This window comes from Pinus tabuliformis, chromosome 3_2, assembly GCF_031772625.1.
Source record: "Pinus tabuliformis cultivar Carrire ecotype Pingquan chromosome 3_2, CPIR1, whole genome shotgun sequence".
NCBI classification, from domain to species: Eukaryota; Viridiplantae; Streptophyta; class Pinopsida; order Pinales; family Pinaceae; genus Pinus; species Pinus tabuliformis.
Genome location: NC_142302.1, coordinates 1,243,537,849 through 1,243,563,781, shown reverse-complemented (window position 1 = coordinate 1,243,563,781; position 25,933 = coordinate 1,243,537,849). Strand labels below are relative to the sequence as shown.

The 25,933-nt window shown below is 40.9% G+C and overlaps 1 protein-coding gene across 4 annotated transcripts in view; it reads left to right on the top strand.

The window, feature by feature from the left end:
• Positions 1–21,207, top strand: part of LOC149185239 (putative plastid-lipid-associated protein 4, chloroplastic) — a 169,532-nt gene extending 148,325 nt beyond the window's left edge. For 3 of the 4 annotated variants that reach the window (XR_016257827.1, XM_089419060.1, XM_089419061.1), the window contains one exon: positions 20,889–21,207. Coding sequence is in view for 2 of the 4 variants with exons in the window: in XM_089419060.1 (XP_089275186.1) it covers positions 20,889–20,982 (94 nt within the window). In the remaining 2 variants the exon portion in view is untranslated. Of the gene's footprint in view, positions 1–2,009; positions 2,100–20,888 lie in introns of all 4 variants that reach the window. The other variant, XR_016257826.1, reaches the window with a different exon arrangement.
• Positions 21,208–25,933: the final 4,726 nt, after the last annotated feature.

The window sequence follows — 25,933 nt, the reverse complement described above, 5'->3', positions numbered from 1 at the left end:
TAGCCAATCATGGTGCATTTTAAACTTCTTGAGTCAAGCTTAGTTCGTTTTTCTTTTGGAACTAAGGCATAACATACTAATCCAAAAACTCTAAGATGTTTAACTCGAGGTTTGAAACCAAACCAAGCTTCATAAGGTGTGATTCCATCTAAAGAAGCAGTTGGAGATCTGTTTCTTAAGTAGACAGCTGTATGTATTGCTTCTGCCCAATATGTTGGACTTAACCTCTTGAAAGTTAACATGGATCTTGCCATTCCTAACAAGGTGTGATTCATTCTTTCGACTACTCCATTTTGCTGTGGAGTGTAAACATTAGTAAGATGTCGTCTTATGCCATTTTCACTGCAATAAGTTTTGAATTCATTTGAAGTGAATTCTCCCCCATTATCTGTCCTGAGAGTACCTATCTTTTCTTTGACTTCATTTTCAACAAGTTGGCGAAAAATTTTAAACTTATCAAATGCTTCTGACTTGTTCTTCAAGAAGTAAACCCAAGTCATTCTGCTGAAATCATCAATGAATAGTAAGAAATATTTGCAACCACCAAATGAAGTTTGTAGTGGACCACAAACATCACTGTGAACTAGTTGTAGCCGCTGTTTGCACGCCATGAACTTGTTGGAAAACTTTCTCGACTTTGTTTGCCATAAATGCAAGCTTCACATTTTGCATTTTCCCTTTTGAATGTGGGAAGTCCTTTAACCATTCCTTGTTTCTGCAATTGAGAAAGACTCTCAAAATTTAAATGTCCATATCTTACATGCCATAGTCTTATAGGTGAAATCCCTGTATTCACTGTCCCTGCAAAATCCGAATGCCTTGGAATAATTGTCCCTTTCATCCGTAACAGTTTTCCATCTTCATAACCTGTCATGACTATTTTCAAGTTCTGTTTGACTGAATTAATCTTGACTAAACCATCTTCCATAATCACCTGATGTCCTGCTTGTCGAATCGTGACTAAAGAGAGCAAATTTTTCTTAAAACTTGGTACATACCATACATTGGAAATCATTTTTTCTCCAATGCCAGGGAGAAAAACTTTAACTGCTCCTTTTCCATAAGGAGTATGTTTTGTATCATCAGCAAGAAAAATGGAATTAAGTTGGCAATCTTGAAAATTCCAAAAAAAATCACGTCGACAAGTCATGTGCTGAGTTGCCCCTGAATCCAAGATCCAGGCATCTTCATAGTCACTTCTAAGATGGGATGAAAGTTGTGATGTTGGCGAGGAAGTAAAAACATATTCTGAGTTATCATCATCTTGATCATTTGCAAATTGCACTGAATGCTGCTGAAACTTGGGAATTTTATTAAGTGAAGTTCGACAATCTTCAGCATAATGGCCAACTTTGTTACATCTTCGACACACAATTTGACTTAAGTCTCTTCCTCTTCCTGAAGATTGTCCTCTGCCTCTGCTTTGACTTCTATGTTGAGATTGTCCTCTACCTTGATTATTGTTTCCTTGTCCTTGAAAATTGCCTCTTCCTTGGTTGTTTCCTCTACCTTGAAAATTATTCCTTCCTGAACTGTTGCCTCTATTAAAGTTGTTTCCTCTGCTTTGGCTTCGACCTCGACTTTGTGCTGCTTGATTCTAATTTCCTCTGCCTTTGCCTCGAGAACTATCTGCTGATGACGATTTTAGAATAAAATAATTATTAATTTAAGATATTAAATTAATAATTATTATTCTAGAATGTTTAATTATTTAGAATTAGTATTTTGTTGTAACTAGATATGACTCTCCAAATGTGTCGTATCTTAGGCTCTATTTTAAGAGATTTGTTAGCTAGTTGGTTTGAATAGCATTTATTGTAAATGGACACTTGTTATTTAATAAGTGATCCATAATTAGAGGTAGTTGGACATGGATCTTATAAATAGCTCATTGCAAGAGTGTTTGGATGTTTGGGTGTAAACTCTTGCAAAATAAAATTATGTAATTATTTTTTTTGATTAATAAAATTACGTGTCTGAGGACACTTCTGCCATTATTGTGGTATCAGAGCTTCAGTAATGTTGCTGTGGATGTGAGGAGGAGATTCCAGCTCTACAAGTTTTTGGAAAACTCCATTGAATTGTTCAGCGAATGTTTGGTATGAAATTTGTCAAGTTTTTGGAAAACTCCATTGAATTGTTCAGCGAATGTTTTTGTTGAAAAGAAAAGAAATTTTGTTATTTTATTGATTTTAGATTTTGGAAATCTGAAAATCAATTTTTTAAATTATTATCAAAATCGTTGTATTGAATTTCTATTATTTTAGTGCCATATTCGACGGCTTGTCAACCGAATTACCCCATCCTGCACAAGTACTTTCCCATATGTTACTGACTGAAATACCATCAAATCTTGATATTGTGACCTGCCCTTAAATAATATCTTCTCCACCTTCAGCGAATGTGTCTCTCCAGGCCACATAGGATTGTTGAAATATTACAAATTAGTATCAGTCCCATGCGACTTGACTCGAGCTTCGGAAAAACACCCCCTTATAACAGGCGAAATACATCCTCCCTGTAACTCCCCGCCCCCTCTGGCCTTAGCGCAGGACAGAGGCCTATTTTCCTCTATTGTTTTTGCAGCACAACCGTTCTTGCTTTCATCTTTGTCTTCTGGTTTCATACGCTTTGCTGGAACATCGAAGACCGGATGAGTATCCTTCGATTCCGCCATTATAACTCTGGTTCCTATGCTTCAAGATTCAAGCCATCAAAATCGTTCTGAACTAAGACTCTGAGCTCTAATTCCAGCCAAAATCCAACCTCTGGCACGTTAAAACGTGCAAACAAATATATCATAATCAAACGTGCACTGTTCTTTTGCGTATTATTCATATTACCAAAAACCTCCAGGTGCAGAGATGTCTATGGTGGAGCAAAGAAAGAAACAGGGCAAAATGGAGTCCCAAAGGCGGTGGCGATTGAGGGCAAGCGTTTCTATGGCCTGAACGACCTGAGCGATGGCGGTTTCTATTGTTGAACAGTTATGGAACAATACGTATTGTAAAATCTAGTTGATGCATTCTGCAAGGACCGGTGTGAACGGCTGCGTTGGTTTTATGTGCGTTTTGTTTTTAAATAGGGTTGTTGAAGCCAAAAGCAGGGTATAGCGCTTGGGTACGTATTTCATGATCGGAATGGTAACTGATCTATGGACAGAATCCGCAGGCTTGTTGAGCTGCTTTGTTTTTTCTTGTTGCAAGCACAACTGCCAGAGCTTTGCCAGCAGAGTAATAGAAACGGTCTTGTTATTCGCCAGACCTGAATACTTCTGAGTGCAAGTTGTAAAGTTTTTTAATCTCTCTGCTAAACGGAACCTTGGCACTACGATTGGCTAAAGAAAGCAAGAAAAGGGATGAAACCGGTTGCCAGTCTTAGGAAGGGCCTCTTTTGTGGGCGATCAATTGTGGATTTTTTCAATACAGCTACAACGAATTTTTGATCCAAATATACATAATTTTATGTAATGTTTTATTATTGGAGTAATAAGGGTCTTGTAATATTTGTAGAATAATAAGGTGATTTGTTTTTTGGAGCATTCAGGAGTTTTATTTGTAATTTGTAAATTGGAGAGATAAGGTGTGTTGGGTAATTTGTTTTCAAGAAGTTCTTTTTTATTTTTCAATTGGGATCATCACATTGTAACTCAAAGTAATTTTGCTTTGGGGGGGGTAACTTTTTTTTACCAAGTTTTGCAAGAGCATCATTGTAAAAGTCAAATTTTGAAAGTTACCTTGTAATTTTTGAGAAATTGACTAGAGCCAAGTGCAAAGCTCAGTCATTTTTCTCCTGCTTCAAACGACTATACGAGGGTCAAGGCCAAGCCCTGATAGATCGTGTTTTTGTGTGGTGTGTTGTGTTGACTATCTTGTCATTTCTGTTCTGATTCTTGGTGCGACACTTCAACGCTACAATGTCTAAGTTGATTAATTTGTTTTCTGATTCCGACAAACTTGAAGGCACAAAATCTTATAAAACATGGCACCGTCTCATCGAAAGCACTCTCATTTACAATGAATTATGGCAGGGTATATGTGATGGAGATGTTAAGCCGAATAAACCCACAGATGCAGCTGCACTAGCAAAATTGGAAGTCAAGAATGCTAAAGCCTTAACTCTTATTAAATCTTCTATGAATGATGAAATGTATGTCCATATAGAAAATGCTATAGATGCATGGTCTGCTTTGAAAACTTTTAAAGACCTCTTTGATACTCAGCCTGAATCAAAGAAAGTTGATCTACAATTAAAATTATTACAACAAAAATTGACTGAAGGAGGTGATGTTCTTGAATATATCTCACGACTTAAGAATATTAGGCAGGAAATCATTAATGTTGGTTTTCCAGCAATAGATGATAGTTTTATGGTAACAATTGTAATTGTTGTACTTCCTTCTTCCTACACGCATTTTTTGGAGACTCTACAATTAACTGGGAAATTAGAGAAACTAAAGTTTGATGAGCTTTGTGAAATGTTGACTCAACATGATAAAACCTTTGGGAAGAAGAAGAAAGTTGGTGAAGATGTTTTTCTCATAGAGGCCAGCACTAGTAAATCATCAGCAGACAATTCTCGAGGTAGAGGCAAAGGAAATCAGAATCAAGCAGCACAAAGTCAAGGCCGAAGCCAAAGCAGAGGAAACAACTTTAACAGAGGCAACAACCGGGAAGAAGATCAAAATATTGAGGACCGATAATGGAACCGAATATGAATCAAATGAGTTCAATAACTATTGTAGAGAAGCTGGCATTAAGAGGGAGACTACTACCACATATACTCTTGAGCAAAATGGTGTTGTTGAAAGGAAGAATTGTTCTATCATAGAAGCCACTCGTGCCATGCTTCATGATCAAAACCTTCCAAAGTTCTTATGGGCCAAAGCTGCCAACACTGCCGTGTACGTTCAAAATAGATGCCCTCATCAAGTGTTGGACTCTAAAACTCCCGAAGAAGTTTTCACTAGTAAGAAACCTGATGTTTCTCGCTTTAGAATTTTTGGTAGCCCCGTATATTTTCATGTGCCGAAAGAAAAAAGAAGCAAATTGGATGCTTTTGGGAAGAAAGGAACATTTATGGGCTACAGTGAAATTTCTAAGGCATATAGAATCTATGTGCCTGGTCAAAGAGAAGTGGAGATAAGTCATGATGTCACCTTCGATGAGGATGTTGCCCTTGGGAAGATTAGTAACCTTCCTATTCCAAGGAAGGACAAAGAAGCAGATTCAGGAAAACAAGGAGAACCACAAGATGAGCTGATGCCCGATGTTGAAGGACCAATGGATCCCATTGATCCACCTCCTCATGAGCCCTCCTCCTCGAAAAGGAGACCTTCATGGCTTAGGGAAACTCTCGAAGATGCCGAGAGACATGTTGCACCAAGGGGGACATTTCGTGAAAGAAAGAAGCCGAATAGGTACCAAGGGTACTTAACTGCCATGAGCACCATTGTTTTATCTGAGCCTTGCACATTTGAAGAAGCTGTGAAACACCAAGTTTGGAAGGTTGCTATGAATGAAGAGTATGAGTCGATTATGAAGAATGATGTCTGGGATGTGGTCCCTAGACCCAAGGACAAATCTGTTGTCACCTCGAAATGGATCTACATGATCAAGCATGGAGCTGATGGAAATGCTGAAAAATTCAAGGCTAGATTTGTTGCTCAAGGCTTCTCTCAAAAGGAAGGTGTGGACTACGATGAGATATTTACGCTTGTTGCCCGATATACCACCATCTGTTCGATTATAGCCCTTGCTGCCTCGCAAGGATGGAATCTACACCAGATGGATGTCAAGGCTGCCTCTTACATGGTTCAACTAAGGAGGAAGTCTATGTAGAACAACCCATACTGACTAAGATGTCAGTTTTTGGGTGAAGTTTCAGTTGCTTACTTCTCAGCGACTGAGTTGCAGTGCAACAGTTAGCAGTGGCACTGCTATGGGCAGCATGAGGCAACATTTTGAGAAGGTGTTGTAGTACAGATGCGGCAGTGGCAGTGGCAGAGTCATGGGTAGCAGTACAATGGATGAAGGGCATCAGGCTAAGCATCAACAACATAGAGGACCGATGTAGTAGATCAGTGTAGTACTTCTGTTGAGAAGTGTTGCTAGAGCATTTTCCTCGCTAAGAGGGAGTGTTTGATTTTGGGTAGCATCGGATGTGCTCTAGCCCCAAAATTTCGTGGAGGGGCTAGAATACATGAGATCTCCAAAACCCAGAAATCGTTTGGAGAAATTCCACAAAGATGAGGAGTTGTTAAAATAATTAATATTTTTAATGAGTTCCTAAGTCTAAACTTAGGAAAATAAAAATATTAATGTGTATTAATAAAAATATGGGTGAGAAGGTTCTAAGTGACGAGGATCAAGCCTGTTTTAATCTTAGTCGTTGATTAGAGATTAGATCACGGCCGTTGATTCATCAACGGGAAAAGTATAAGAGGAGGCTTGAGGGTCAGTTGGAGATACACTGAAGAGATCAAAGAGTTCGATTTTTCTGGGGGCATGGTTTGCTGAGAAATTCGAGCTAGTGATCTAAGTTGCAGTGAGGGGCAGTTCGGCAAGGGAACTTCAGTCCGAGGCCAAAGAATACATAGCAAGGAGGGAGAGAAGCACCAGGAGAGACAGTGAAGTCCTAGAGAGGGTGACGCAGAGGCCGTAGGGGCTGACGTAGGTGACGCAGAAGCCATAGGGGTTGACGCAGGCCCTTAGAGGCAGCGCTGGGAGATTCTGTGGGGCAGAGAGAGCAGTTCAACAAATCGAATTTCTGAGCAAGGGAGGCTCACTGTGGGGGTGATGCAGTTCCAGTGCAGAGCTTGGAGCAACCATTGCTGCCCAGAACTGGGAACAATTGGGTCATTTGTGGGGTTTGATCATCCAGTTGTTGAATTTGCCGGAATATATGTCTCCGAATAGAGTACTTCTGCCAGGATTTTTCTCTTTTGGGTGAGCCATATTTGGCACCCTAGTTGTATTCAAGAATCTACTTAATAATACAAACCCTCTATATGTTGCACCGGTTTTCCCAAATTGGGTTTTTCCGGGGACGGTTGTCAAAAAATAATGGTGTCCCTTGTGTGATTGTCTCAGTGTATTTCAGCTCATGATCTGTATGTATGTGTAGGCTACAATAGTGTTTTACATCGATATTTATGTAATTAAATAACTTGTTAATGCAAAGAACAAGTAGGAGATGTTAAACCAGTAATTGCAGTAGGGGTTTCTGATGTGTAGATTCAGAAATTTTCACATGGTATCAGAGCATTGCAGATCATAGGAGACTGAAGACACCAGCCAAGAAATACAGAGAATTTGCAACAGAAAAGCAGTTGTCCTGAGTGACAACGTTGTTCCAGAGCCAGAGACGCAGAAGGAGGAGTGACACAGTGTAGAAAAGGTGATGCAGAGGCTCATGCAGTGCCTGCGTCATCACTCTGAGCCAGATGAGGGTGACACAGTAGCTGGGAGGAGCCCACGCAATAGTTGCGTCAGCTATCTAAGCTAGTGTTGAAGTAGAGGGGGGCAGATCAGGCTCACGCAGTGATTGCGCAGAGCCAAAGAGGCTCAGACTCTTCAGTTTTCGGGGTTAAGGGAGCCGAGCAGATTTCGATTTGAGGAGCTGGTGGGACGTTGTTTCTGTTGGTGCAGAACAGTGTCTAAGGAGACTGAACCAAGGTAGAGGGAATCACTGCCTTGATAGATTTCTAGCCAAGAAATCTAGATCCAGGTTGCAACAACAAAGGAGGATTGGAGAGGAGCGATTTGACAATTAGCCAGAGAATTTCCATGAAGGAAATCAGGACTCAGAGGGAGTCTAGAGGAGCTTGTTCCTTAGAGGATTTCTAGCACCAAAGAAATCCAGATCCAAGTCTTGCTAGATTGACAGCAGGAGAGGGAAGAGAACCAATCCTATTTTTGAGAAGAGATGGCAATGAATGGGTTGAGGGATCAGGACAGATTGGATGGAGCGTCCAATTTTGTCATATGGAGGGCTAGGATCCTGGAAATCCTAGACAAACATCGCATCAAGGACTATGCCTTGAAGGTAGTTTTTGAACCGGTCGATGTTGATCCATTGAAGAAGTACGAGGAGGCCCAGGCCAAGGCCAAGTGAATGATCCTAGACGGGGTCAAAGATCAGGTAGTACCACACATTGCTGAGAAGGACACAACAAGGGAGATGTGGGAGACCCTGACCACCTTGTACTAGGGCTCTTCCGTGCAATGGAAGATGCTATTAGAAAATCAGCTGAGGCAATACCAGATGCAAAAAGGAGAGGAGATAGATCCCATCCTTCTCAGGTTGCAAGGGATTCGCGACCAGTTGACTTCCATGGGGTCTACACTGAGGACTGGGAGACTTTTGTCCAAAGTATTTTGGGCAGAGTGACTCTCCCCAATTGGGAGGAGATGTGGGCAGCTCTTCGACAAGAAGAGCTCAAGAGGTTGACCAAGGCAGGAAATAACAGCAAGGGAACCCGAGTCAAGAAGGAGGAGGAGGATGCAGCTCTCGCATCAGCGGGACAGCAGGGGCAGCAGAAGAGGAAGAAGAAAGACATCACCAAGGTTAGATGCTTCAACTGTGGGGAGCTGGGACATTATGCCACTCAGTGTCCTCGGAAGAAGGGCAAGGGGGAAGCTTCTGAATCGAAGGTTTCTCCAGCGAAAGCTGACAAGGAAGGCGAGGATGACAATTGTGCCATGAGTGCTCATGTGCCTCTGGAGAAGAGGTGGGGCGACATGGAGTTGTAGTCGAGAGGACTACATGGGGGCAGGATCCTTGAGGTGCCCAAACTCTTGGATCACATGCAGCTATGAGAGCCCTTAACGACAATCGCAAAATGACAGGTGCTGGTTAGAGCGAGGTGTGATGGAGCAACAGTGGCAGAGCTAGAGTGCCAAAGTCTAAGGCAGCACAGTGGTGCAAGAGGCACAAAGAAGTTTGTAGTAACATAGTGGCGTAGAAGGTCAGCACAAATTAGCAGTAGAGGTAGCTTCAGGATCACGAGGCATCCATACTAACCAGGATGTTAGTTTTTGGGTGAAGTTTCAGTTGCTTACTTCTCAGCAACTGTGTTGCAGTGCAACGGTTAGTAGTGGCAGTGCTATGGGCAGCATGAGGCAACATTTTGAGAGGGAGTTGTAGTACAGAGGTGGCAGTGGCAGTGGCAGAGTCATGGGTAACAGTACAGGAAGCAACAGTGCAGTGGATGAAGGGCATCAGGCCAAGCATCAGCAACACAGTGGACCAATGCAATAGATCAGTGTAGTACTTTTGTTGAGAAGTGTTGCTAGAGCACATCCCTCGCTAAGAGGGAGTGTTTGCTTTTGGGTAGCATCGGATGTGCTCTAGCTCCAAAACTTTGTGGAGGGGATAGAATACATGATATCTCTAGAACCCAGAAATCATTTGGAGAAATTCCACCAAGATGAGGAGTTATTAAAATAATTAATATTTTTAATGAGTTCCTAAGTCTAAACTTAGGAAAATAAAAATATTAATGTGTATTAATAAAAATATGGGTGAGAAGGTTCTAAGTGACAAGGATCAAGCCTGTTTTAATCTTAGTCGTTGATTAGAGATTAGATTACGGCCGTTGATTCATCAATAGGAAAAATATAAGAGGAGGCTTGCGGGTCAGTTGGAGATGCACTGAAGAGATCAAAGAGTTCGATTTTTCTGGGTCGTGGTTTGTTGAGAAAATCGAGCTAGTCATTTGAGTTGCAGTGAGGGGCAGTTCGGCAAGGGAACTTCAGTCTGAGGCCGAATAATACATAACAGAGAGGTAGTGAAGTACCAGGAGAGATAGCGCAATCCCAAAGAGGGTGATGTAGAGGCCGTAGGGGCTGACGCAGGTGATGCAGAAGCCCTAGGGGCTGACTCAAGCCCTTAGAGGCAGCGCTGGGGAGATTCTATGGGGCAAAGAGAGAGCAGTTCAGCAAATCGACTTTCTGAGCAAGGGAGGCTCACTGTGGGGGTGACCCAATTCTAGCTCAGAGCTTGGAGCAGCCATCGCTGCCTAGCACTGGGAACAACCGGGTCATCTGTGGGGTTTGATCATCTAGTTGCTAAATTTGCCGGAATATCTGTCTTCGGATAGAGGTACTTCTGCCAGGATTTTTCTCTGTTGGGTGAGCCATATCTGGCACCCTAGTTGTATTCAAGAATCTGCTTAATAATACAAACCCTCTATATGTTGCACTGGTTTTCCCAAATTGGGTTTTTCCGGGGACGATTGTCCAAAAATAACAATTCCCCTTGTGTGATTGTCTCAGTGTATTTTAGTTCATGATTTGTATGTATGTGTAGGTTGCAATAATGTTTTACATCGATATTTATGTAATTAAATAACTTGTTAATGCAAAGAACAAGTAGGAGATGTTAAACCAGTAATTGCAGTAGGGGTTTCTGATGTGTAGATTCAGAAATTTTCACAGAGAATATTGGAAGTCTCTGTGGAAATTTACCCTGGAAATATTCTCTCAAATTTCTGTTGAAACCCTTACTGTTGATATCTCCTTTGCTTCAACTATGTCGTTGCTGAATCATTGCAACTAGGTAAGTCAAACTAGTGGATTCACATTTGTGTCTTCTTCAAACCCTATCAACTTGTTCTTATAATCTTCTGTTGGACAACCAACGACCATGATCACATCTCAATTGATGGCCAAGATCATCTTGACTCTATCCATTCACATTTCTAAAAGTTTCTAGAGAAAAATCGATTTCCCTCAATTAATCTGATTTAATTAACCAGTTTTCTTAAGTTAGGAAATATTTAATGATTGGTCAATTAATATAATTGAGGTGTTTCTAAAACTTTTCTTGTGAAACCTTTTCTAGGTTTTGGAGATCTCGTGTTCCTTAACCTCTTAGATACCATAGAGACTAGAACACCTATCCGCTGCTACCAAAAACTAACAAGGTGGTGTATTTTTGAAGCAGTATTTAAAGCTTGACAGTGCTAACAATGACAAGGACTGTGAACCAATGTTGCACAAGACATCTTGAAGCAGACATTTCAAAAGGGGACAGGGAAAATCACTCCAAGGAAAAATTCAGAGTACGTCACTTGGCATCTTCAGACAGTCAGTGGTACTTGGGATATCAACAACAGTGAGGTACAAGAATGGCAGTTTCTACATTAACACACTTGAGGTATGAGTTGATTAAAGAGATTTTCTTAACAATCTACAAAGGCAGCAGTTTTGAGGAAGTTTGTCTTGCATTGTATACTTGAAGTTTACAGTCCATATCATGTATGTTAGAGGAGTACATACATGTATGTGTTGAGGCAGCAAAATTTGGTATGATTGATGTATCATGAAGATAGAGTTTTTACACTGCTGAGGTTAGTTGACATGTTGATTAGGATTTGTTGAGCAAAGATGCTAAGGTTTTTATGTATAGGTTGATGTATGTGTGAGGGCATTGCTGAGAGGATAGAGTACTTGGCTAATATGCATGTTGATGACCATTACAGAGATGAGGAATGAATTGGTTATTGACGTAAGTTGCTAGGGTTTGCTGTTGATATACATATTGAGCAGAAGCAGTAGATATTATATTACAATTTGTTTTGTAACGATATCAACCACAGGTGGATGCAATTTGAAAATTGTGAAACATGGTCCGCCGTGGTGAGCTGAAGGTTGGAGCCTTCAGGGAAAGTGGCTGCTTGCTAAATAGGGTGGCAGGGTGGTGTTAGGGTAGGTTGGAGCCTACATAAGGCGTTGGAGAATCCTTCCAGTTGGAGCTTGTTAAAATTGGCAACTAGGGCCAAACTCCATGTGGGTCATCTTATTTATGGCAACTGATATTTTTCTTGGATCCCTCTCATCGAAAGGTGTAGGATTAATTTAAAGATCATCCAATTCCGATAAGTATTCATGGAGTTATGAATTTATTTGTGTTATAAGACAAATTGTCAAGTTGGCCAGCAACTTGTGTATGCTCAGAAGCCCAACAGTCATGTCTATTCAACCTCTACGTTTTTAGTATAAATAGAAGAGGACTTGAAGTCATTTGTCACACTTACTCTTCATGTGATCTCCTCCTCTCCACGTCTTTGGGTTATGGTGAAGGAGGGACACCAAGAGTATACGCTAGATGATGCCCTAAACGCAATGAAGGTGAAGGCCTTATACACAGCCCTAAATTACAGTCATGAAGGAGACATCAAGACGCAGTTGAAGGGAGAGGATCCTAGCCGCAGTTGAGGGAGATCTTGCCATACCCTAGTCACAGTAAAGGAAAGATTCTAGACACAGATTGAATGCCCTAATCCGCTGTCCTAGAAGGCTCCATACGCAGTCCTAAAGGAGAGACTTAGCCACATTTAAGGGTGCCCTAGACGCAGCAGTTAAGGGTGCCCTAGGCCACAGTCAAACAAGGGTTTTTATGCAGCAAAGGAGGCACGTATACACAGTAAAAGAAGAAGCCTTATCCGTTGTTATAAAGAGGCCTTATCTGCAGCAAAGGAAGGGTTGATCAACAGCCCTATACGCAGTAATAAGGAGGCCCTGATACGCTGGTAAAAAGGAGACCAGATCTGCTGTTCAAGCCGCAGTCCAACCGTGAGTTCTAACCACAGTTGAAGTAAGGATTCTGTTGTGCCCTAGCCGCAGTAGAAGGAACCATAATGCAGCAAGGTTAAGGGACTGTTTGAGCATCCCTTGTGCAACCGTTTGAGGGTGGTTTCTTCTTGTTAGAAGGCCGAGTTAAATGGAGCAGTGGAACAAACTTGTTGGGGTATCATTGGAAGAACAAGTATAACGTTTATGCTGCTACAAGAAAACTGTGTGTTAGGCCGCAGGCCATAACACCACAGTCAAGCTTTTCGTATGGGTATTTGAGGGCTCAGATCATTAGCATAATACATGGAGTTGTCGTGTCTAATACTGTTGAGATATCAAGCTATTATATGGTTGTATGACACTACTGTAACATGAGAAGGACAAAGCTATTGTCATGGGTTAGTATGACTATGTTGAGGGTATGTCAGATGACAAGGATGCAACAAGGTGATGGTTGTAGCATGATGGGGCAACAAAGTGATGATGGATGTTGTATGATGAGTGCAGCATATAAGTCATTGAGTGCAGATCAGTGATAAAGAGCAGCTCAATGATTGGAGCAGCTCAGTGATAGAAGCAGCAACATGAAGTGCATAGCATGGTCATGATAAGTGCAGCATGGTGCGGCAAGAGGACAAGATGCAGCACTATGATAGGTGAAGGAGTCACCTTGGAGAATCAGTTGAAGCAACATGTCTTCAACTGATCTCATATAGATATAGAAAGTCAAAGTGTTGACTTCTATTGTAAATGTACTATCTCTCTCTCTTTCTCTGCTGAACTATTGAAGAACATAAAAGAAGAATTGATCAAGGGTTTCCCCACATTGGGGTTTGTCCCTGGCTGGCGCCACATCTTGTGTCCTCTTGTCTTGGCTTGTCTTCTGCGATTTATATTTATGTTCTATCTGCAGTTTACTTTAATGCTGATGTGATTGCTAATCTGAAAAAGATATTGAAAATTGAAATAAATTGCTCTAGCATAGAACATACCTAAAATTAACATGGTATCAGCGCTGAGGTGAAGACAATGCCCAAGCAAGAGTGAAAGAGCAATCACCAAAGACAGTTGGGAAAGGACAAAAGGATCAGTGCATTCCTCATCCCTCTTCAAATTCACCAAGGGTGAAGTCGAAGCAGAGAATATTATCAGAATGGTGCAGTGGAATATGGCCTACCTAAAGATCACTTCATTGGAGGACCAGATCTCAGGGTGGAAGGAAAGGCAGATAACTAGTTCGACCATTATGCGAAGGAGTATCCGAATAGCAGGGATACATCACTTGATGATGATAACAATCATTCCAGGGACATCTTCAACGATCAGAGGAATGATAGGTAACGCAGGTCATCAAGGACACGGCCAACTCTTCAGAGAAAGCAAGGAACCCTAGGCATGAAAAATCAAATGTAGTTTCTGATAAGATCTTGTATTGGCCCTCTTCTTCAAATTCTTTGGGAATCTAGCTTATGGATTATAGTCCTTTAAGGCACTTCATCGGATAGAAGTGTGCTCTCTCTAATTTGGTAGAGATGGAAACAATCATGGGATTATACTTGGAGTCAATGCCACCTATCTTGGAAAGGGTGTAGGGAATGTTACCCCTCAATTGAATGAGGGTAACTTGATTCACTTACTAAATCTCTTTTATGTACTTGATCACAAGAAGAACCTTGTATCCATTTCGGCAATGGAAGTCAAAGGTTTCAAGGTGGCACTCATTGATGGAAAGCTACGTGTTTGAAAATAGAAATTTCAAAGATGTTTTTGAGTTCAGGGTTGTATCAGGTTGCAGGAAGTCCACTGGGGACCATGTCCATTGACACATAGCACCGAAGGTCTGTGAGTCAAATGGTGACAGGGATGCCTGAATTCAAGAAGAGCGTGAAGGTACATGTCTGAGATGTACCGAAGGAAAATCTTACAAGGGGACCATTCCCCTTATGTAGCAGGTCCACAGGTTTGGAACAACCCGAGGAGTTTGAGATTCATGATCAGGAATCTCATGTATGCAGGTGGAAGAAAGCCCACTATGGCTTGAAGTAAAACACCTCGGACCTAATATGAGAGGATTGATAGCTGTCTGATGAAGCTGAGATTCACTAACAGTGAAGTCGATCCAAACCATTGTTTGAAGGTTGTGGATGATAGACCTCTCATACCAGGCACCTTATGAGGACGACCTATTTCTGACAGGTGCAGACCCTCTCATTTGCAGAAGTAAGAGGGAGTTGGATTCTGGATGTGGAATGATAAACTGCAAGCCTGTGACTACCTTGAGGATCTTAACTTTCAGAAGTTATATGGTAGTGATGTCGGACCAGATTTGAGAAATGCCTCTGAGTTTCATAAACTCATTTGTGTTGATGAACTTCCGTTCGGACATATGTTTTGCAGTTAGCATGGTGAGCTCATATATGATTGAGCCTCACTGGATTGATGCCAAGAATCTTCTGAGATATCTTTGGGGCACAATCTCTCATCGATTGAGATACACTACTGGATTATTCGAACGCTGATTGGGCAGGTAGTGTGGAGGATCACTAGAGCACTTCTCAGTGCTAGTTCTTTTGGATTCTACTTCGATATCATGGATGAGCAGGAAGCAGAAGTCGGCTGCTATAAGCACTGCTGAGACTGAACACACAGCTACGAGTATGATCTCGTGTGAAGCTGCATGGTTGCAGAAGCTCTTAAGTGAGCTGTTTGTACACATGATGAATACCACTGTGATTCTCTGTGACAACCAGAGGTGGGATTCAATTATTGAGGAATCTCGTATTCAATGATTGCTCCAACAGATAGACATCAAATACTGCCTTATCTGGGATATGGTAAGTCAATGAGCAAGGAAGCTCCATCGCAATGAGATGATGTACAGGTCGCTACACTTTGTCAAAGCCCCGGGGAAAGATCAAATCTGTGATTTTCCCGAACGACTTGGAGTCGTCGAGAGACCCTTGTAAAAGGGTCCTGCATGTTGCATACATTGAGCTCTGGGAGCTCTGGGGCTTAGGGTTCTTACTGGAGCAACATACGACCACAGGGTTGCTCACCCTCCCCTGGTGGCGCATGCTGAACGGGATGATTAATTCTCTTGTGGGCCGGGATGATTAGTTCTCCCGTGGCGACTGCTCCTGTGGGCTAGGATGATTCGTTCTCCATGGCGATTGTGAATCAGGATGATTCGTTCTCCTGTAAGCCAGGATGATTAGTTCTTTGTGGCATCCACTGGACAGGATGATTCGTTCTCCTATGGATAGGATGATTAGTTCTCCTATCGAGGCATCCTACCCATGCAGTCTGGGACTCATGGGAAGTACCTCTCATCTGATCAATGAGCAGGGAAATGAGGATAGGGACCATAGTAGTACCGATGGACGCATCGTTGTATCTACCGTACTCCCTATGCTAGGATGACCTTCATTGATCTGGGATCAATGATACTGGTCTGGGACCAGTGAGAGTGGTACATACTCTGAAACTGACTTCGGGTCAGTAGAGGACTGGTCTGGGACTAGTGGTACACACTCTGAGACTGACTTCGGGTCAGTGGAGAATGGTATGAGACATTCTCGATCAATTCTTCTTCTTCATGGTTCAGCAGAGCTGAGCTAAGCAGACTAAGCTAGGCAGAGCTGAGCTGAGCAGAGCAGAGCAGAGCTAAGCTGAGCAGTGCAGGGCACTAATGGCAGAGATAGTACAGTCGGACATATGGATCAGCGGATGGAGTTCTCCCTAGTTGAGAGGGAGTGTTAAAATTGGAAACTAGGGCCAAACTCCATATGGGTCATCTTATTTATGGCAGCTGATATTTTTCTTGGATCCCTCTCATCGAAAGGTGTAGGATTGATCGAAAGATTATCCGATTCCGATAAGTATTCATGGAGTTATTTTATTTGTGTTATAAGACAAATTGTCAAGTCGGCCAGCAACTTGTGTAGGCTCAGAAACCCAACAATCATGTCTATTCAACCTCTACGTTTTTAGTATAAATAGAAGAGGACTTGAAGTCATTTGTCACACTTACTCTTCATGTGATCTCCTCCTCTCCACGTCTTTGGGTTTTGGTGAAGGAGGGACACCAAGAGTATACGCTGGATGATGCCCTAAACGCAGTGAAGGTGAAGGCCTTATATGCAGCCCTAAATTACAGTCATGAAGGAGACATCAAGACACAGTTGAAGGGAGAGGATCCTAGCCGCAGTTGAGGGAGATCTTGCCATACCCTAGCCGCAGTAAAGGAAAGATTCTAGACACAGATTGAATGCCCTAATCCGTTGTCCTAGAAGGCTCCATACGCAGTCCTAAAGGAGAGACTTAGCCACATTTAAGGGTGCCCTAGCCACAGCATTTAAGGGTGCCCTAGGCCGCAGTCAACAAGGGTTTTTATGCAGCAAAGGAGGCATGTATACACAGTAAAGGAAGAGGCCTTATCCGCTGTTATGAAGAGGCCTTATCCACAGCAAAGGAAGGGCTGATCAGCAGCCCTATACGCAGTAATAAGGAGGCCCTGATACGCTGGTAAAAAGGAGACCAGATCTGCTGTTCAAGCCGCAGTCCAACCGTGAGTTCTAACCACAGTTGAAGTAAGGATTCTGTTGTGCCCTAGCCGCAGTAGAAGGAACCATAATGCAGCAAGGTTAAGGGACTGTTTGAGCATCCCTTGTGCAACTGTGTGAGGGTGGTTTCTTCTTGTTAGAAGGCCGAGTTAAAAGGAGCAGTGGAACAAACCTGTTGGGGTATCATTGGAAGAACAAGTATAACGTTTATGCTGCTACAGGAAAACTGTGTGTTAGGCCGCAGGCCATAACACCACAGTCAAGCATTTCGTATGGGTATTTGAGGGCTCAGATCATTAGCATAATACATGGAGCTGTCATGTATAATACTGTTGAGATCTCAAGCTATTAGATGGCTGTATGATACTGCTGTAACATGAGATGGACAAAGCTATTGTCATGGGTTAGTATGACTATGTTGAGGGTAAGTCAGATAACAAGGATGCAGCATGGTGATGGTTGCAGCATGATGGGGCAGCAAAGTGATGATGGATGCTGTATGATGAGTGCAGCATAGAAGTCATTGAGTGCAGATCAGTGATAAAGAGCAGCTCAATGATTGGAGCAGCTCAGTGACAGGAGCAGCAACATGAAGTGCATAGCATGGTCATGATAAGTGCAGCATGGTGCAGCAAGAGGACAAGATGCAGCACTATGATAGGTGAAGGAGTCACCTTGGAGAATCAGTTGAAGCAACATGTCTTCAACTGATCTCATATAGATATAGAAAGTCAAAGTGTTGACTTCTATTGTAAATGTACTATCTCTCTCTTTCTTTGCTGAACTATTGAAGAACATAAAAGAAGAATTGATCAAGGGTTTCCCCACATTGGGGTTTGTCCTTGGCTGGCACCACATCTTGTGTCCTCTTGTCTTGGCTTGTCTTCTGCAATTTATATTTATGTTCTATCTGCAGTTTACTTTAACGCTGATGTGATTGCTAATCTGAAAAAGATATTGAAAATTGAAATAAATTGCTCTAGCATAGAACATACCTAAAATTAACAGAGCTGGTAAACCAGGGAGTTGGATGTCCTTCCAGTTGGAGCTGGTAAACCAAGGTGTTGGAGCGTCCTTCAAGTTGGAGCCTATAAACTAGGGGGTTGGAGCCTCCTTTAGTTGATGCTAAAAATCTTGGAAGTTGGAGTTTCCTATTGATGTAAATTAGTGAAGACAAATATTAAGAAATGTTCTGTGGTTTTTCTCCCGGAAGGGTTAAAAAATTCTGGTGTACTATCTTTATTGTTGTGCATTGTTGAATGGTTTTGATGATTGTTTATGTTTATCTGATGCTAATGATAATTAATGCTCTAATAAGTTAAAAATTAACAAATTGAAAGGAAATATTGATTCACCCCCTCTCAATATTTCCAACAAGTTCACTGCATCCTACTTTCCTCTATGACTTTTAGCGGTTGGATTAGTTCTTCCCCCCTACCTCGTGGCCCTTCCTGTGTACTGGTCATTTGCAACTGGCTTGTTATGGGTTTTCTGCCATTAGATGACTCCTTTGCACTCGTGGTCGTGTTCTTTGACTATCGACTCAATTCTATCGACCCTTATCTATAGTCGTGGCAGCTTCCCTTTCTACTTGGTTGATCTCATGCACAGACCTGTTGTGGAATCTTGGTGGCCACACTCTGCACAACCAGCGGCTCAATTGACACACTTCCTGTTGGCCTCATCCTTGTCATGCGGGTCCCTACCCATGACTTTTCTAACTGCCCAAACTTATTTGTCGATATGGGCCACTCTTGCACCACTGCCCTTTTCCCTTGGCCCCGTGGAACTTGTCCCTTAGCAGTTGCCTTGTGGCAGTTGGTAACTTGGTACTACTGCAGTCAAGGCTATCGACCTTTGTCACTCAGCCGTCACCCACTACTCAACCACTTTCTGGAATTTTACAGCTTTCCCTCCTATGTGGCCCGATCCACACTTTTCTTGGCACCTACAAAAAGTTTATTTGTTGCTTGTAGATTGTTGGATGAACTTGGCCCTTGCGACCCCTGCACTAATTTGGCCTTTGTGCAATACTTTGGAGATTGGTTTTCAAAGTACAAGCTCTAATATGATGTTAAATTTCCTTAACCCTAGCAATCTGAAGTATTATAACGAGTCTCTTGTTAGTCAACTGCTTTAATCCCGAAGCAGGTTTTCGATAACCTTTTTCAATTAAGTAGAATATCATATTTATCAGGTGGACTATCTAGTATCTGTACTTGGAATACCTTCAGTTGGAAGAATTGATTCCCTTTGGTGATCAGGAGAGTGGTGTACCTGGACACAAATGAGAAGTAGGTTGGACATTTAAGAATGTTGTCTGTAGGATAAGGGGTAAGTAAAAATTAGCTTGTACAATTAATCTATTGTCTTAAAATTTCTTAGATTATCATATGAGGGATTGGAGATAGTATAATCTGTTGAGTAATCTTTGTTTTGCATACTGGAAACTTAGAGTTTGTGCTATTAAATATATATCTAACTTCCTTTTAACTTCCTTTGGACCTTGCTTGACTTGATCAATGTCTTTATCCTAAAAGATTTCGTTTGCTTTTTTCTGTAAGTTTATCTTTTATTTATTGCATGGCACCACCAAATTTGATTACAATTTACAATAGTAGTTGAGAACAGCGTTGAAAGTATAGGTGCCCAAGCATGATAAACCCATGGCAGCAAGCTTGGATAATTGCTACCACCTTCCTAGCATAGGATCCAAGCAATAAATGCCCTGGTTAATGGCCACCGAAAGGGTGCCTTCTCATTAGCGAGGATAGAGACTTGTGTCCAGCTAATTCACCTCTTTACCTATAGACCACAAGCTCAAGTTCGACTTTTTCATCTTCAAACATACTCTTGTCATCAGTTGTTTGATGAAAATTCAATTCACTGTCTTTTTTATTTTCCAAATCCCTTTCACTCCTGAGTGCCAATATTTCAAATGTGTATGTCTAGTTTCAACCTGCAGTAATATCATGATTTCGCTTAAGTAGTAACCTGTATGCTTGAGAAAAGCTCCGACTTTGTACTCTAATTTGACATTTGTTGGTATATGTGTGCCATTTTATGTTTTGATGATTAGGTATGTAATTAGAAATATTTATTTCCTTTTAAATCAATAAGGCGGCTTGGAAAAGCTATTGAAAGTAGAGGAATAAACTTTTCGACGAGCATAGGGATATCGGATAAAAGAATCTTTAAAGACGAAGAGACATGATAATTAAGCATGTAATTAAAAATATTTTATCCTCTTTTAAATCAAGAAGAGCTAGTGAGGGAAGATAGAACAAAGGCTTGGCAGAGTTATATAGAGGAGATAAATAAACTGTTGGACAAACGATTGGGATATTTAAGAAAAAAATGTATAGATTGTGCTCTCTAAATAGACAAGAAAAAGAGGGGATGATGTTTTTGGCTTTTTGATGCAATGAACGGTCATTTATTTTCATGTTATAACATAACGTTCTAGATGAAAGAAAAAATTAAAAATATTATACAATTTCATGCCAATAAAAGCTTATTTCTATTCGTTCTGTATGAAACAGAACTGAATCTATGAAGCTATACATTTTAAATATAAGTCAAAATTTATCCTTTAGAGCAATACAAATTCATATCCACAATGCAATAAAGTATTTCAATATTTGATTGAAAATGCATCAACAAAAAACGTTAAGACCATTTTTAGAAAGAGATCTTGATTTTATCCTATGAAGGAAATCTCTCTGAAGTATGACATGTTTATTTGTAGGTGGGTGGATACAACATTTTTGGATCAAGATCTTCGTGTTGGTCGTGGTGACAAAGGATCTATTTTTGTCTCAGCTCGTGTCAAAAAACAATGATATTCTTGTTTTATATATATATATATAAGAGTTCCCAGCATTAGCTTGATTATATGCTTGTGTGAAAGGTATCATCCGTCAAAATTGGGGAAGAGGGGGAATCTGTCAGTACTCAGCAAGATATTAACATCTTCACTTGAAATGTTTAATATGTCGATCAGGGAGGAGCTATATTTCTTCTAAAAAATAGAAATTTATAATAATGAAATTCTTCATATCAATATATATTCTCATGTCGATATTGTTTGCTAGATTAGTTTCTTGTATTTTAATATGATTTTGGTGTTTCTTTGCCATTTTTAATTGCAAAATACAGCTATAAACTTGCTAATTGTCACAAGATTCACAATACACAAGTGAAAACTATTATATTTCTTTTTAAACCATTTTCTCAAAATAGTCCATATGAATATTGACTGCATAAAATTTACCATGGAGATAGAAGAAGATAAAAACCTTCCATGCTTGGATATTGTTTTCACCAAAAGGATTGATGGATCATTGGGACATCAAATATATCGGAATGAAACTCACACTAATAATATATATTTAGGTAGACTGACATCACCGTCTTGTGATAAAGATGGGTATTATAAATACTTTGGCAATAAAAACCAAATGAATGTTGTACACAACACATTCGATCGAGAACTTAAAACATCTCAAACAAGTGTTGAAATGAAATGAAATGTAATGATATTTTAATGCCCACGAGACTAAAAATAGTCTATGGGACCACTAGTTCCCTGTTTTTCGCTTTTTGCAATTCAATCCTTTTCTTATTCAAATTGATGATGAGCTGGCCCAACCTTCTAACAGTCCCCTTGCTGAAAAGACAATGCCAAGCAACTGATGCTAACATATTTCCATAACTTTCCCTAATGTTTTTGAATGCATTACATTCCAAAATGAAATGTTTTACCGATTCCACTGCCATAGACATGCAAAATGTACACACCCGTTGTTCCCAAGCTTCTTTAGGCCTTTTCCATTGTTATGTTGCACACTGAAGTTGATGCGAGTTGGTTCTTAATTGAGCAATAAGAACCTTTTCCCTCCATGGAATGTTAGCTCCAACGTACTCTTTTTGTTGAATATTACACGTGGGGTTGAATTCCTCAACATAGTACTTCTTTCTACCCAACTATTTTCGCCATACACGTTTACGGAACTTCTCCATAACAAAATTCTTTAGCTCCTTGCTATTTGTGGGACAGGCATTGAGGTAGATATTCTATTTTTGTATCCATGTGTAGTTTTGTCTCGTCCATGTTTTCTTTTTTTCACTCATGCCTTCATTGAAGATAACATTAGGCCATCTACCTACTCCCATTTTTTCAATTCTTATTCGATATCTTATGAGCCGCACCATAGCAATTGCTTCTATGGGAGTTGCTCCTGTTTCACTCAACATTATCTCATAAGGAACCAAACTTTTTATTTTGAACTTGCTCATGATTAAGCACTTTTGGATTTTCTCAATTTGTTTCCATTTTGAGATGGGGGTATTGCTAGCCCACAATTCACACCCATATAGCATCATTGGACAAACTAGGAGTCCAAAAAGCACTTTAATTGTTTTCCGATCCCATAACTTTGTCTCTCTACATCTGTTTTGAAGAGCACATAATGCTTTCCACCCTCATAAATTTCTCATCTTTCTGCAATCCTCCCGCTTGTTGTTGAAATCAATCCCAACGTACTTGTACTCATTTACTTCTTCAAGAATGGTACCTTCAAAGAAGAACATATGTTGGCTATGCTTCCTTTTATTATAGAAAATCATTATTTTGGTCTTGCTAGTATTGACTTACATCTCCATCGCTCTACAAAAATGCTTGAGGGTATATAGGTGCATTTGCAATCCATGGGCCAATTTAGCAATCAATACAAGATAATCAGTATATAGAATAAGCTTTATCACAAGCTCCCCCAACCAAACACCGTCTCCACCTCACAGATTTAGCCACTCTTCCAATTTATCAATATATAAACCAAAAAGAGTAGGGGATAAAGGGCAGCCTTGCTTGACTCCAATGTCACTTCTAAAGCTTTCTGAAATGTCTGTTGAAGTTCTAATTTTGACTTTCACCTCTTCATAGAGCCTATGGACAATGACTCTATAATGCAAAGGAATTTCAAGTTCTTCCATTCTACGCCACAACTTATCTTCGGGGGCTGTGTCAAATGCCTTTTTGAAGTCAACAAAGTTGCAAAATACTTCTTCTTTGTCCCCCCAAACCTTTTCAATAATGTGTCTCAGTGTGATACCATGATCCACTGTAGAATGCTTCAGCCTAAAACTTGCTTGTCCTTTTGCCCTCTTTTCTTTTACTTTTGCCCACTTACTAATTTTGTTTTCTACCATGTTGCTGAAAAGCTTTGCAAACAAAGGATTGATCATAATGGTTCTATAGTTGGAAGGGTTATTAATGTCTCCATTATTAAAAAGGGGTATTGCTAGGCTAGTTGTCTAGTCTCTTGGGAATCCTTGTCGAATGATGTTGAATATTTCCATGATGTGTTGTGCAAGAGTGTTCATTCTCCATTTTAGATACTTCATTTGAAGTGTCAGTTTTTGTAGCATCAAATGTGTTCTAGCCACGAAATTTGGTGGAGGCTAGAATACATGAGATCCCCAAAACCTAGAAATCATTTTTGGAAATTCCGCCTAGAAGTGTCTCAATTAGATTATTAACCATTTTTTTTAATATTTCCTAAGTCTAAACTTAGGGAATATGTTTAATTAATCAGTATTAATTGAGATAAAGCGAGAATAGTCTAGAAACTCACACAGTTTGATCCAAAGATGATCCTAGCCATCGATTATGTTTTAATCTTGGTCGTCGGTGCTCCAACAGTGGATTATAAGAGGAGGTCAGTGTGGTGATGGAGAATACACTTGAGCAGTTTGATTTCTAGAGTAGCAACAGCTAGTTGCCGGAGAGAGCCAGAGATCGAAGCTGTGAGTGAGGGGCAAGGACAGTGATCGGAAGGAAGTTTTATATCCAGAGAGGCAGTAATAAGAGGGCCGAGTTATCCCAGTGATGCAGCGCAGAGCTCTGCGTAGTAGCTTCAGAGAGGGCAATTCGATTTGCTAGAGAGAAAATCATTCTCAGATCTAGAGGTCCGGCAGAGGTTCTAAAGGGCCAGAGAGACGAATTGTAGCAGGCGGAACGACTTCATCAAATACCAGTCAGAGGTTAGACGTCATAATGACTGCGCAATCCAGCGTTGAGGGTGACACAAAAGCTTCAGGAGGTCAATTTTGTTGTAGGCAAGTTGTGTCGGGATTGCTTGTGAAAAAAGGGTAAATTCCCTTCAATAATTTTGCCTAGATTTTCGTGTTGTGGATTGTTAGTTTCAAGCATCCAGATTGTTCTCATATTTTCAGCACTGCATAATAATAAAAACCCTCACTGTTCCATCGGTTTTCCCAAGTTGGGTTTTTCTGGGGACATTTGTCCAAAAATAATGGTCTCATATTTTATGTGTGTGTGATAGCATTTCTCAGTTTCCAGTGCATTATTTTTCTGCATTATTTTATTTGTGAAGGTTGCAGTGTGTTTATTCAATATTTGGCGTAGCAGATAAATTGTTAAATTAATTAACAATTAGGAGAAATAATATTAGTTGCTGCAATAGGAATCCATATTGGTATTTTCACATGGTATCAGAGCGTAGTTGATCAGTCGAAGAGCTCAAAGGCGAAAGAAGAAATTTCGTTGTTAAATAAGAGCAACGCGCCGAAATTCCTAGGGGCAGTGTAGTCTTTTGCCAGGAGGCTGAGTTGCTTGAGGAAACTCGATTTTTCAAGCAAAAAATCGATTTTCCAAATCTAGTAATTCCAGAGTTGGAGGGAGCAGCACAAATTTTTTGTTGGGCAGATCTCTAACTGGACTAAGAGGCTTTTGCAGCAGTTCACTAGAGCAGAACCAACATCGGGTGGAAGAGAGAGAAGCACACACAGTTGAGGGAAAATTTTCCTCAGGGAACTTCTAGTCTCAGAAGTTCGATTTTCCTTGCAAATTGGCAGTAGTTGTGAGCAGATCTTCTCACTCCATAAGGGAGTGCGAGTAGCAGAGCAGTAGCCAAGCAGAAGGAAAGAGGGAGTTTTCGACAGTTCGTTGAGATGGCCACTGCAGGGCTTCGTGATCAAGATAGGTTGGATGGAGCTTCCAACTATGTCATTTGGAAGGCTAGGATGTCCTTCCTTCTAGATGAATATGGCCTGAAAGCCTACATTGATAATGTAGTGGCAGTTCTCTAGGATGCATATCAGCAGAAAGAATACAAGAAAGAGATGGCGTGAGTGAAGCGGTTGACCTTGTATGGAGTCCGAGATCATATAGTCTCATATATCGTTGGCAAAGATATTGCCAAACACATGTGAGATGCTCTCTCCACGTTATACCAGGTAACTTTCGAGCAACGAGATATGTTTCTTGAGGAGAAGTTGAGATGCATTCAGATGCAGAAGGGGAAGGCATAAATCCCTTCCTTACCATGATTCAAGAGGTCTGAGACCAGCTGTCAGTTGTTGGGGCAACGCCTCAACCCACAGAGCTAGTGTGATTGGAACTCAATAGTGTCTCAGAGGATTAACAGGTCTTTGTCCAAAGCATATTGGGCAGAGATAGGCTACCAAAGTGGGACAGGATGTGGGCCGATTTGCAATAGGAGGAGTTGAGACGAGCTCTGTTAAAGAGCTCCATCAGTGGCAGCAGCAACAACGGATCGAAGATGGTGAAGGAGGAGGAGAATGTGGCCCTCACATCAAAGGGTCCCAGTCAGGGGCAAGGGGAGCAGAGGAAGAAGAAGAAGGACTTGTCAAAGGTCAAGTGCTTCAGATGTGGTGAGCTTGGTCACTACAGTACCCAGTGTCCTCTCAGGAAGAAGGACAAGGAGGAGAAGCAGGACCAACAGGCAGCCTTAGCAGAGATCGACAGGT